Raw genomic sequence first — 14335 nt, forward strand, 5'->3', positions numbered from 1 at the left:
TCTTTTTCCAGTAGCGAGAAAAATGAGAAAAACGTGTTTTCCGCTCAATGCCCACTTGTGTCACTTTTGCTCGCAACTTCATTTGTTTCTTTTTTGCTCGAAGTTTTTTTTCGTTTCATTTATCGGCAAAGAGTTCAGAAGTTCTTTTTTCATTCTATGGGTGTCATTTGAAAAATAATACCAATAATAATACATTGCTCATCCGAATCAGTCGTATCAAATTGTACGTTCACGTACTTGTCATATAAATGTCTGTATTTTTATTCAATCAAAGACGCAAAATTTCAAAATAAATGTTATCAAATGGAAAAACACACTTGGCCTTGTTTGTTTATGTATTTGGTATATAGATTGACTGAGAATCGATTATTATTTTAGCGGAAAAAATATGGAAAGTGCTTTGAAGACTCGCTTAAACGTGACTTCTTTTTTTTGCGCTGTCGAAAATCAGCATTTGGACAAGTAAATACAAACTCTTTGAAGATAAAAGCGAATCCATCGTCGATTAAGTATTGGGTACAGAGTAGTTTAGTGCCTAAAATAAACAACTTGTCGAAATAAACGTCGAAAAAAAGCAAAACAAAACTCACGAATGTCGATCGCTGAGTCATTCTCGAACAAAAAAGTTATACTTTTTTTTATGATTATATCGCAATGTGTGTATGGCGTAGATAAAAAAAAAGTTGTTTACGTTATGGCATAGAATGTGAGCATTTAAAGCAATTCAAATTTTGAAGTTTTGCATTGATGAGCGGAACAACCAATTCATATATACGTCTACTAACCGTACGTAAATTATACACGATCCAACAAAAATATTACAAACATAGAGAAGGAATGAAAAATATTATTATACGTTGGGTAAGTATATCACATTGAGCACGGAACAAGACGGTGCGGAGCGAGTAGTGAGCGAAGCGACAGCGTGCGAAACACACAGTGAGAGAGAACGGAGAAATATCAAATTGAATATTGTAAACGAATGTTGCCTTGTTGCTGTTGTACCTTTATTTATGTATGGCAGCACATGAAGCAGATAGAAATGGGGGGAAAACACACTTATTCGATTCGAAAAATACACACGCAAACGTGTCTCTCTTTCTCTCGCTCTCAGCAGCAGCGAGCGAGCAAGCGACCGACTGAGCGCGCGGGGAGTTCAAGATGAAAACAGTGGCGATTGCCATTTAGTTGGATTCAGTTGTGCGCATGGTTCGGGTTTTCCTTTTAGCTGATTTTTTTTGTTTAAACAAAACCAACCGGAAAAAAAATAACAACGACCGAAGTAATCGTAGAAATTTGCGACGAAAAACTCCTAGTGGAGTCTAGTTAAAAAATATCGACAAAGAAGAGAGAACGTCAGATCGGACAATTGACAAGGCTGCTTATTTCAACTAGCTGAGTGTGGGTTAACACTCAGTTCCATCGCAGTGTGTATCATCAGTGTACACACGGCATTCATCAGCTCATACACTTATTTACGAGTTGTGAGTGTCACACGCGATTTCGTCTCTCTCATTTCGTCATTTGTACAAATGTGTGGCGAATGTTTTCAGAAGAAAAAAAACGCGTATTCATCTCAGTTATTGTATTGTGACCATTTTTGCGATTTGCCCAATGAAAATAGAGCGGCACCGAGATTGAGTCATAGATTTTAAAAGAAAACACAAAAATTAATGTGTAAAAACATACAAGAGATATTATAAAATTGACAGTGATTCAAAAGCGTCTAAAACATTCGTAATACCTACTTGATAGGATCATCACGGCAAAAGTGGCTAAAATAAGCGACAACCGCAAATGAAAAACAGCGCACTCCAAAAATAAAGAGAAAAAAAAATTGAACATAATCAGTGGTGGGTCGACACAAGTCTAGCTACCGAAGTGGTTTTTAGGTGAACAATTCTAATTGATTTTTTTTCTACTCTAGTTGAGTTTGTGATATATTGAAAAGTGCTACCGAAAGTGAGTTGAAAAGTTTCCTCACGACAAGTTCAAATGTTTATAAAGAGAAGCTAATTGGTTGCCATTTTTTGAATGGGTTGTTATTGAAATAAACAAAAATATTGAAGAAAAAAACCGAATTCATCGACTTTGAAACTAAGGTGAAGGTTTTTCAGGGTTTTTTTATTCTCTCTTTCAAACGACATAACGACGAAACATGATATTTTGTGAATGAAACCACGACCAAACGAATGTTGATGGACAAAACTGTGACAACGATTTCATTGATTCAATTAAGATTTACTGGACCGGATAACGTCACACAAGTTCATTGTTCCATTATTTATGGGTGATGAAGAGCCGCCGCACAGTTTTATTGGAAAAACTAATAACAAAACATTGCCCATATTCGATAGCAAACGAGTTTGTGAATAGACATAGAGCGACCAGCCAGCTAGCGTAGCGTAGCGTTGTCCATCGTTGTCGACACATAGGAAACTCATTTTGAAGGGTGATAAAAATTCCGATAATCATCATCATATTTGCAACATAAAACCGATAAATCCCCAGCGTAATTGATATAAATTCGACGAATGTGATAGAAGAATCGCTTAATCTGTCTATGTGTGTGTGTGTGTGTGTTTATTCTGAACTTTGAATCTGACTATAATAGGTCTATTTTTCATTCGAAGCGTTCAACAACTTTGAAAAGAAAATTTGAACATACAACCCCCACGACGACGACTACAACAACGACGACGGAAAAATTTATTCCGATAAATTGTTCGGTTCTGTTATTTTTGGTTTGGGGTTGACAATTCGTGTTGTGTGTATTTAGCATTGTGTGTTATGTGCGTATTATATGCGGCTTATAGCAACGACGGAACAAGAAAACAGTGACATTTGGTAGTGCAAGTGTGTGGGATTCCGAAAGCGACGAGAATAATACTATCGTATTAAGCTATATTATCATAATCAAGTGATAAAAGTCATTGGGAATATTCACATTTACATTGTGCTACATGCGAATATATTCGACGAGGGAGAGACACAAGAGACAAATAGTAGTCGCATCAAATACACATCTTCGTGAACTTTGTCAGCATAACACTATTCACTGATTCGCATACGAAACAAAGTACAAGGTACGAGTTTTGCTATTCACTTTTTTTCAAGCTGCGATAACCTGATTACAAATTGTTGTTCTTTTACATATATTTTGCATTCTTTTTTTATTCAATTTCATGCATTTTTTTTCTATTCAACATTCTGATTGCAACACATTTCGAACATGAAAAAAATGTTGATGTTTCAATTTGTTATTTCACGATTACCAAGTTAAGCGGTAATCCATTTAGAGAACGCGTGGGCAAATCGAAACCAGATTAATCGAAACCAGACAGCCACACCACCGTATGATTGATTAAAAGCATATAATTGAGTTTTATAACGTAATCAAGAATCATGTTGAAAATTACACTTATCGAACACCAAACTCAAGTGGTTTTTTTTGAACGAATGGAACACGTGGCCGATGCAAATGTTCAATGTAATTATGCAAGCAGTAACTCGATTAAAGTATTTTACCTTTACCGAATAGTGCTGCTACTGCTGCTGCTTCGCCAGCAGAATCATGTGTTGTTGATCTGTGCTCAAGGCTCTGCTCGCTGTTTTTTTTTCTTCTTTTTACGAACAAATAAACCACCACAGTAATGTTTGTTTTGTCAGCATTTGTGTGTTTTTTTCCTCATGTGTGCATTGTTTTTAATACTTCATCTGTGAAATGTGTACTTGAGCAAATGGAACTGTGAGTGGATTGTGTGATCGCATTTTGTAGCATTGTTTAGCCGCAGCATAATTTACATCAATGCACCGACAAAAAAAAGTAAAAGTCTCTTTTACTCTATGTCTTTTCACTGATAAAATCAACTTTCAACATCTAGTGCTCTCACTCTATCGCCCAATTGATTCCATAGTTGAAGAGTGTTTTTTGTGGCCGAAAATTACCACCACTTAACCGTTAACTATGTGCAAAAACGCCTATGCATTGCAATTTATTGCAGCGCGAGAGAAAGAGCGCTGCGCGAGCTCGCGCGTTCCATACGAAATCGATGAGTTTTACAGCATGAGTCACGCATGTATACTAACTGGCCATGGTCAATGCGTGTTTCAATTTTTTTTTTGCTCGTATTTATTGCATTATTTCATCTGTATGCACAGTGTGCACAATGCACAAACACACATTTCGAAATTGTTGCAGCAAAAGTTTGTTGTACTTGAACACGGTCCGGCCCGTACACGTAAATGATAATTAAAACGACTAAACTATACAGATACACGAATTCATGTGCCAATTAAAATGTTATAATGAACGAATCATACCCTTACTTTTGATTTTATTCGTTTCTATTTCTATCACCGCAACAATAACATTTTTCATTCGCTCTTGAAATCGTCCGCTTTCTGCCCATTCTCTATCTCTCTCTCTCCCTCTCTCTGCGCGTCTCCTTTCTAGTCTATGGCCTTATGTACGGTAAATACAAGTTAATACCATAAACAGAGTCAATTGTCGGTTAAGAACTCGAATATTTTTCGTTATATTTCAAAGGGCCTCATTGAAGCGGAACATGATATAGAAAAGCATTCTGAATGATAATTATTGACATATGCTTGGTATTTTGTACTATGCTATTGATTGGGCTGTTGAGTTTTCAACCCATTCCGGTCCGTGGCATGGCATGTGACAGTAAAGAAACCTTACCATTTGCATCGTTTCTACGGAACAACTAACATCAAATTAGCTGGTTCCCTTGTTTGTGGTGAGTGAATGAATACCGTCTCGGTTGCTTCAAGCAAAACCAGAGATATGGGAATTGCGTAAAACATGCATAATATACTTACCGAAATATGCCGATCGGGTATCGTAAATTTTCATTGAAACACCCTGAATGTAATCGAATTGGAATAGTTTATTTTTTTGTTCATTGCAACCATAGTTGCCGCTTATATATGCGGGTGTGACAACGGCAAACAAAATACATGGTGTCGATTGGTGAGTGGCATTTCCCTCGAGAACAATGCAATTTACTTACCTTCATAAAATAGCCCAAATTTTTTGAATTGCAAAGAAGTCAAAGTGTTTTCGTAATTTTATCCACCCAAAAATGTTCGGCTCTAATTATGTCAATATTGCCTTGTTTTTTGTACTCGCCGTCGACGCACACGTGCATCAGCTAAATGAATTTATTATATTTTCGGTTGGTTATGCTTCGCATCATGCCCATTGCCCATCAAAATGTGGCAAATGCACGCAAAAAAACCGACCAAAACCAAAGCATCGTTAGGCGCGTCATTATCAAAATTCATTTATTCACTGGCGCAACATCGCACATTGGCTGGCCATGCTACGCATATATATATATATATAGTCGCTAGATATATTTAGCAGTTATTATTATATAATTATATTTTATTCAGCCATTTGGTCTGTTCCATTATTATTTGGGAATTCCGTCCGAATCCATGGCAGGCAGCTCGTCTTACTTTACGTGTGAACCGCACTTGGCTTGCGATGCGTAAACGAAGGCGAAAGAATTACTTAACCGACATTGACCCTATATACAACAAAGTGTTGTTTCTTTTTTAAATTCGATAGTCGAATGTTACGCTATGAAATCGTACACTCTCGGAATGATCGCTCATTACTTGGCTATGGCAAGGTGCGTGCTTTTCGCTCTGTTTTTCATATACACAACAACCATGCTCGGTACGCGCGTACACATCATTCATGGCAAATGAAAAAAAAGCAATGATGAGGGGAAAATGAGCGATGAGATTTTTTTTAGAAATTTTTTTCGTTGTTGTTATTCGCAGTTCACCGTTACGTTATATTACCAACGAATTTCGAATTGGAATGAAAACAATCTCTCTGCTGAATAAACAACCGGCATGAGAATGAAATCGTACATCAAAAGTAATTCATCAGCCCAGTGTTGCTGTGGTGTTTTGGCGACGTGTAAATCAGAACGAAAAATCGCTTAAAGCATTAACACCTATAATTTGATGCATGCACTTCAAACGTAATTAGCGTCTTTAATCATTGGAATTCTTCGAAAAAGATGGAAATTTTTCATTCCGCGAAGAGATTCCATCTCGATTTCCATAGCTAATGTAGCCTATCTATCTCAATTAAGCGTTCCACTTCAATCCCATTCATACATTTTATTGACAGAAATTATCGTAGTTGTTTTAAGGTGGAAGAGAAAAAAACGAATCAAGTGCAAAAAATCCATTCCAACTTTCATGCTTCATTTCAATTTGGCAATGGAAAAAAACAGCACTCTGTCTCCATTTGGCAAACATACTACAAAAACACAAGGGAAAGAGAGAAGCGTCGACAAATCCAAAGAATATCATTTTGATTATTCTCGTATTTAACCGAACAAATAGCTTGATTGCTCTGTGTTAGGTACTACGACGTGTGTTGCTTGCAGAATTTGGCTTGATCTAGTTTCAATGGAGAAATTCTACACCAACTTCGTTTTTTTTATACTCACAATGAATCGAGACTTTTCATTCTGGCAACGAAAAAAAAAGCTACACAGAGAAAAAGTTTTCTGTTGTTTCCCTCCCAATTGTTGTTACTGTCGTTGTTGTTATTGTTTCTTGTGAATGTAATGTGTGAGCTTAATACTTGGCAGTCTTCGCCTCAGTTGTACATTTCGATTTCATGCTCTTTACCGACAATTCAAAATGGCATACAAGTTCTAGCCAGGGAATAAGAAAGTGATCTCTGTCAACCACGACAAATCGAAAACTTTTCACCCAAAAAAAAAACAATTCTTCTTCTAAACTTCTTGAAAAATAGCAAAAAAAAATAAGCGAGATTTGTTTTTACTCCTATGAAGCAGAGCGATTTCAGTCCATCTATCTATTTTCAATAGAATGCATTCTTCTTTCTTCAAGTTTTGCAACAAAGACAGAAAAAAAAATCGATTTAAAAGTTCCGGATGAGAAAAGTCTTCATTCATCATGTGTGTGCAGAAAAAAAAACTCGGTAAACATAGGGCTTAACGGATTGTGATCTCTTTTGAATATGCTTACCACTTTTTATCGCATCAAACCAAAATTTACAAACATTGCCAATAATTTGTTGTTTATGAATATATGCACATTGCAGCAGAAAAAACTACTCGCACTGCGGAAATGGAATATGCCATTGAAATACTGTTATTTAAAAACAATATGCTCGAGAGAATAGGAATTCAATTAAAGTCGAGCTAGTAGCGAGCGAGAGGGAGCGAGAGGGAGAAAAAAAAATATGAACTGTTGGGTAATTTATGTTCAGTGGAATTTTTAACAACGGAAAATAGTTCATGGAAACACACACTTTTTTTCTCGTGTTCTGTGTGCTCGTCTCTCACGGAATCACATTGTCAGAATGGTTGTTTTTCGTGCTGCAGATGCTATTCGTCACACATGTGCACAATGGTTTGGTGCGAGTGATTACAAAAATTGCAGAAAATACTGTGAAAATGTAGTCACCAACGAAATTCCATTCTGTCGCCGACGGCATATTATTATCAACCGGCAACACATTGTTGAATCTAAACCAGAGAATGGGATCTTGGTAAAATAAAAAAAATATTGCGTTATAATGATGATAGATAAATGGGTGTATTCAGTCGGCAATGCCGAATACATATGCTTTGAAGCAGAAATGTAAAATATTTATCTGTGGCTCAATTGCAGACAGCGAATAGTGTCATCATCACGTCACCTGCCATCAGCCAGCATACACACATATACATACTCGACACATTGCTTACAACACCGTCTATTATCGCTGATTACATCATGGCATCGATTTCAAGACATGAAACACAAACGAAACAAACAACAACAACAACAAAATTTGAATGTGATTCGCATATTTATCGAACAAGTATACACACACACACCATTTTAATGAGTAGCATATTCACTGAAACAATAACTGATTTTATGACGCATATCCTTCGTGCTTTCGACTTAATTACAATTCTATTGTAATCTAATGCACACTTATTCCCGCACGGGTCGCTTCTCTTCAATCGGATTACGCTTTTATTTCGGTTCTTAACCGCGCGTTTTCTGCCAATTCCAGAACAACTTTTATGCTCATCTTATATTATATGTAATATGAAAAATATTATATTTTCCCATAAAATGATGAGACAGAGTCATAAAACGCTAGCCTTCTCGGAAATTGCTCGAGCAAGTCTCTTTCCATGTATTGTGAGATCTAATTTTGTGGCACTGGCGAAAGTCCCAAATTAAAAAGAGCGTAACAAAAAAAAACACGAGCAAAAGACACAGAGAAGCATTTGAAATGGGGTTTGACATCAAGGCCAAAATTGCAAAAAGTCTCATTCAATTTGTGTTGGATGACCTCTTTTCCGAAACCACTTAACAAAAGCAGACATAATCCATGAGAGTGTGCTGCTGCAGTTGCCAAAAGAGAGTCGGAATTTTCAAATGAACCTGAATTGTGGTCGTAATTGATTCGTGCATTTTCACTTGACATAAAATGATTAAATATTCTATGGCGCTACACCGAGTACATGCTGCGCCATAATGGCATTGATAAAACCAATCGCATTATAAAATATGGTATTCGCATGGAAGAGATTATAAATAGACACAAACTGCTGAAAGCAAATGAAGGTGTGTTTGTCATTGTAGCACTAATGAATGCCATCATCCACTTCGTGGTCTATTCATTAGCTGACTGTGCAGTGTGCACGCAACCAAACATAAACATGAAGAGAAGATTCATTGCACATTTTGTGCATATATGAATATATTTCGAGTGGGTGTCGGTTACATAAATGAACCTGCTGCGTTCACATGACTAGAACTAACAAATCATTCGCATTGGCGGTCTATTCGGCGGTGCTCATCAATAATTTTCGATTAGTATGGTGGTTTTACCACTTACACATCCAATTAAATGGGCGACATATGTCAATGCACTGTTCGCTGTATGGTGGATAGAGGGAAACCCTGCCATGAATGAAACAAAAAAAATCGATATCGCACGCTACGATTCGAACAACCGCGCTATGCACTGAATGGAAATGGGGCTTCCAACGACGGGAAAAGAAATCATAAATATTCATTAGTCGGAAGGAAATGGAGAAAATACGAGACACCAATTTATTATACTCACATGAAAAAATGATGTATTCAAAGGATGTGTAAAGCGGAGATTTCTGTTATTTATGATTGATAATTTATGATAACAACTCATAAATACAGAACATTACTTCTTTCCGCTCACGCAATTGCACTGTGTGTGATTGGAAGGAAAAAATTGCGTTTCATCGGCAGCATTTATCTGATTGGCACTTCAAGAAAATGCCCCAGAAAATCAATGACTGTCAGTTAAATGGAGGAAAACTGAGATGAGTGTTACGATACATCTCTGATGTAACCCTATCCGTTGACGGATAACAACTTTACCATTATCATGAATTCTTCCATTTCCGTCGGAGTTATGTCTCAAGCGGTATTACTCCAACGGAATGGGCATAAAAGTTAATTTACCATCAATTTGCATCCATTTTCTTTCATTTTCCACTTTGCTACTCGTCACTTAATAATTTTTCGCACACACACATACAGGCAGTACGGGCAGTCTGTAACGGGTAGCGTTGCAACACAATCTTATCAGGCTAATGTGCGAAAAATCGACGGCGAAATTACATTTATGACATAATATCCATCAAAACAAGAAAAACTAACGAACGAAACGACCTCCGACGAAATGGTATCCATTATTCGAATTAAACTGAATAGTATCACCAAACGATGGAAATGGCTCTAATGGACATTTCCTTCATTACTTACCGAAGGCTAGAGTTTTGGTCGACTGTTCGAACACTCGAAGTTCGAGTGTTTTGAGTCGAAAGCATTTTTGTGGTTGAGCCGACCTCTTGCTTGAGAAACTATGACAATTCTTGGGTTTTGATTGATGATGAGTGGTGTGATGACTAATGTTACCGCATTCCGCTTAACGAGCTATGAATCTCTATCTACGAGATTGAAAAAGTAAAAATCACAAATCACTTTCATGCCATCGCTTATTGCAAAACAGAAATCGAGACTTGATGAAAAAAACACCACATTTGTATTACTCCACATGATTTACAATTTTTTTATTCGTAACTGTGATGTGAATGAACAAAAATCATCGTTGTAGGCAGTGGCTTAAGCTGCCAATCAACCAACAGTATGCAATATTCTTCCTAAAATTAATGATCAAATATATTCCTTATTCATGGTAGAAATGTATGGATAAAATATGGATTTTGTGATTCAGCATTGCGCGTGGTGAGCAAAGAGCGGCAGCATTCAATCATTCGATTTCAATTTTGTCTGAATGGCATTACGTGCTTTATTTCCCAATTCGGTCAGCACTTTCATTGCTTCGTCCAATTTCTTATCGAACACCTTTTGCACGTAAAGATCCAACAAATCAAGCTGTTCGCCAACCTGTGTGTGTTACACCAATAAAAATATTAGAACTCGTTCGACATGAAATAAATCGTTTTACGACAATGAATTATTGATCTGAATGGAAAATGGTGAGAACTTACGGTTAAATCGTCTTCTGGACGACCAAATTTCACGAAAGCACATTGTGGCGAGTGTTTTTTATGTTCCGACCATGGATCGTCGGTTGATTCCCATCCATCCAACACTTTGCCGCACAAAAAACAAGCTGCAGCATCGTTCTCTTGCATCGTACCGCACCAATAGAAACCGGCTTCTGCCATCTGAAACATGATTTAAAAATGAATTCTCTCAATATTTTTTTTCTCTTTTATTTACTGCTTGAAATTGATTCAACGCGAAAAAATGGAGGAAATAATGTTTTTAGAGCAAATATTACACCTTCAATTTATAAAAGTAAAACAATGTATATAACCAACCTTGGTGATGCTACATTCATGACGTTCGGTGAATGGCCAAGACTTGAAACTTGCTTTGCGATCCTTTTCCGAAAAGTAATAGTTTGGATTTTCGCTAACGCCTGGCATTTTTGTGATTATCTTTGCAAAAATATCGGTTTTATGTGGGAACTTTTGGGGAATCTTATAAAAAAATCAGAACAAAATTAACTATTTTACTGTGTTGCTTGTAATCGAATGTTTTTTCAGTCCGTTAAATGTATGAAACTTCAAATGTGTCAGTACAGACAGCGCTGCCAATGTCAAAATGTTGAAGCTCTGACTGGCTGCGTACTTTTATTACATGAAACAACCACAAGTTCGCTGCTGGCGGCAGATTTGAATTTTGTTTGGTTTTTATTTTCGAATTTATTAATTTTTTCAATTCATTGAATTTTCTCTCTCTTTCCGCAGATATGAAATGGAGGACTATAAATTCTTATTCAAAGTTGTACTAATTGGAAACGCCGGTGTTGGTAGGTTTTGACAGTTGAAATGAGCTGCATTAGAATGAAAACAAATGAATTCCAACAAATACATTTTTTCGTCACAGGGAAAACGTGTTTAGTGCGTCGTTTCACACAAGGTGTCTTTCCACCGGGACAAGGGGCTACGATTGGAGTGGATTTCATGATTAAAACCGTTGTGGTTGATAATGAAAAAATAAAAGTAAGTTGTGGCTAAATTGTTCAGTTAAAATCACGAGTAATTCACAACTTTTGCAACGTTGAATACAAAATTCAATGTCTTTTTTTCCCTTTCCAGCTTCAAATTTGGGATACGGCTGGTCAAGAAAGATTCCGATCAATTACTCAAAGGTAAAACAAAATTTCAATCAACGAGAAAATTATTCTTATTGAATCGTTTTTGAAAATTACGTTACAGTTACTATCGCTCAGCACATGCTCTGATTCTAGTCTACGATATCAGTTGTCAGCCGACATTCGATTGTCTACCCGATTGGCTGCGGGAAATTCAAGAATATGCAAATTCAAAGGTGTTAAAAATCTTGGTGGGCAATAAAACTGATCGTGATGACCGCGAAATACCAATGGCAATTGGTGAGGAATTTGCCAAGCAACAGGGCATGTATTTCCTGGAGACGTCAGCCAAAGAAGCCGACAATGTTGAGCGATTATTTTATGAAATTGCCGCTGAACTCATTGAACAGGCACGCACAAAAGAGGTATCTACCAGATTATGGACAAAATATTTGTCTCCGTTTTGACTTTAATTCAATGGTTCGAATTTTTCTTTACTAATTTACATCACTTCTTCCATCAAAATGCAGGTACCACGTAGCGAAACCGGTGGAATATCGAATTTAGGAACCAAAGCGAATTTACTGAGTCAAACGACAAGCAATTGCTGTAATAATCTAAATCTTGGACCAAGCTAAACAGCAACAATCAAATCTCATGCATACCAATATTTTTATTCCGATTTAAACACATCACCATTTGATTAGAATCATAAACTATGACGACGGAGCATCAGTCATCCGTTGTAGTTGAATCAAATACAAATCAAAGAAGGAGCAAAAGTACATTATATCGTAGCAAATATATTGATAAGTATTTATATATATCCATCGCCTGCAACGATTCCAATGTTGCGCACAATGTCATTTCAATCATGATGTTCGGCCGCTATTCGGAACAGCATTTGTTATCATTTTTGTACGTCATCGTTGTTTTTTGTTTTGTTCAATTTTTGTAAAGAACATTTTGTTTATGTAAACGATTTGTTGATCAACAACAAATTTTTTACCGACAAATACAGCCTACAGCCAAGGAAAACCGCTTTAAATCGGTCCAAATGTGACTGTTTTATATTGTTGTGATTTGTTAGTTTGCAACTAAAGAGTTTTAGAACCATTACTTTTTTTTTTTAAATAATAAACAAGTAGTAGCTTTTTAGAGCCCACACTTCGAACGTACTTTTCTCAATTAACCATTTAATGTGCCTGGCTTTGAAATAAATGTCTTAATTCCATGTTCGATGGCACATTTGATACAAATCTGAAAACAGACCATTTGGACAGACTAGAATGTCCTCACACACATTTTTGATGTTTCATTGGACAAATGATAATAAGCAAAATCACTTTAGATAACCACGAGTAGCATAAAATGATATACCATTCCACTATTCTCGATTCGATCAAAGCCCATCATCATATGTGTATAGCTTTTCGAAATAGTGTTTGGAGTCATTCGATCATGTTGTCATCACTGTAAAAAAAATGAATTTGTGATTTTAAATTAGGGACAATTTTATCAATAAAACCATGAAAATAGAACAATTGTGCACTTTTATTTCGTTGATAATGCACGAGTGAAACGGTAAAGTTATCAAAATTCGTTCCATTTGGGTGAACGACTGAATATGCGGTAAATTATGCAGGTTTGTGGCGCTTCACTGACATCCGTTGTGTGCTGCATGGTATGACAATGAACTTGATAATATTCATACCCAGGAAAATTCGTTATAGAATACTGTGGAGGTGTAATGCTGCTGGTAGGTATTATCACTAGTGCCTTCACATTGAAGCTTAAACGTCATATTTTGTTAGCAGTCAGTTTTTAACCGCGATGGGTTTAGCTTGGTTCGGAACATTTTAAAACATAACAAATTTTGAAAAATTGTAGTATTATAAAAGTATTGAAAAATGCTCGGAAGAGGTAAATCAAACAATAATTTCCAATTTTTCTCCTATTTAAACCTTGTCCAATTTACAGATTTAAAAGATTATTGCCTGAGAGGAGAGGATTGTACGCATCAAAAATTCTCATTGGCGATTGAAAAACGGAATTTTCGCGAGAGAAATCGTGTAAGAGCGATAAATATTGCTTTTCAAGAGCTTCGATTGACCATTCCATCGATCTCACAGCGAAATAAACGCACATCTAAAGTCAAAATCCTGTTGAAAGCCATTCAATACATCAAAGAATTGGAGATATTACTTGAGTAATATCCGAATAAGTTTATTCAGATTTTCCCGTACAAACATGAATGTCGCATAATAAGATAGATCCTCAAATCTGGATGGAATTGGCCAGAGTGAAATTTGACGACCTCGGAAAAGGTGGTTTTTAGAAATTATATTTCGTCTGCATACTTTGAAAAAAAAAAAACTAAATGAATCTGACTTTACTGTTAAAAATGTGTATTTTACAAATTACATGAAATGTCAAATTATTTCGAGTCAATCTAAAAAATTCAATTTTAAATTGTTTTAAAATTAGTTTATATTGAATAAATGTGACAAACAAAAATCATGGAAATGTGCTATTTAAAAGTGTTCTACCACCCATGTGAACCATTTGCGGAGTTCGGCGGAGATGCCATACATACTACATGGGCTGAAAAGTCTTTGGCCTGATACAGAAATAACGAAA

At 36.3% G+C, this 14335-nt stretch overlaps 3 protein-coding genes across 5 annotated transcripts; 2 read left to right on the forward strand and 1 right to left on the reverse strand.

Moving 5' to 3' along the window:
• Window positions 1-6: 6 nt before the first annotated feature.
• Window positions 7-13236, forward strand: LOC129564780 (ras-related protein Rab-30). Of its 3 annotated transcripts, none has more exons than XM_055438916.1 (6): window positions 7-3086; window positions 11349-11410; window positions 11488-11603; window positions 11700-11752; window positions 11820-12120; window positions 12226-13236. In XM_055438916.1, exons 2-6 carry the CDS (start codon window positions 11356-11358, stop codon window positions 12331-12333), a joined length of 633 nt encoding a protein of 210 aa, XP_055294891.1. In that variant the 5' UTR covers window positions 7-3086; window positions 11349-11355; the 3' UTR covers window positions 12334-13236. The 3 variants fall into 3 exon arrangements, with proteins under 3 accessions (XP_055294891.1, XP_055294893.1, XP_055294892.1); XM_055438918.1 differs by having other exon boundaries at window positions 1030-1892; XM_055438917.1 differs by lacking the exon at window positions 7-3086 and adding an exon at window positions 3285-3490.
• LOC129564782 (baculoviral IAP repeat-containing protein 5-like) lies at window positions 10109-11175 on the reverse strand. The gene is made up of 3 exons (XM_055438919.1): window positions 10917-11175; window positions 10581-10760; window positions 10109-10476 (listed from the first exon to the last, which is right to left on the reverse strand). Exons 1-3 carry the CDS (start codon window positions 11022-11024, stop codon window positions 10336-10338), a joined length of 429 nt encoding a protein of 142 aa, XP_055294894.1. The 5' UTR covers window positions 11025-11175; the 3' UTR covers window positions 10109-10335.
• Window positions 13237-13417: 181 nt separating the features above from the next.
• LOC129564783 (achaete-scute homolog 1b-like) lies at window positions 13418-14098 on the forward strand. Its single transcript, XM_055438920.1, has 2 exons — window positions 13418-13618; window positions 13676-14098. The coding sequence occupies exons 1-2, from the start codon at window positions 13606-13608 to the stop codon at window positions 13906-13908; spliced, it is 246 nt and encodes an 81-aa protein (XP_055294895.1). The 5' UTR covers window positions 13418-13605; the 3' UTR covers window positions 13909-14098.
• The last annotated feature ends 237 nt before the right edge of the window (window positions 14099-14335 follow it).

This window comes from Sitodiplosis mosellana, unplaced genomic scaffold (genome assembly GCF_009176505.1).
Source record: "Sitodiplosis mosellana isolate CC-2019 unplaced genomic scaffold, AAFC_SMos_1.0 Smas_scaffold_2, whole genome shotgun sequence".
NCBI classification, from domain to species: Eukaryota; Metazoa; Arthropoda; class Insecta; order Diptera; family Cecidomyiidae; genus Sitodiplosis; species Sitodiplosis mosellana.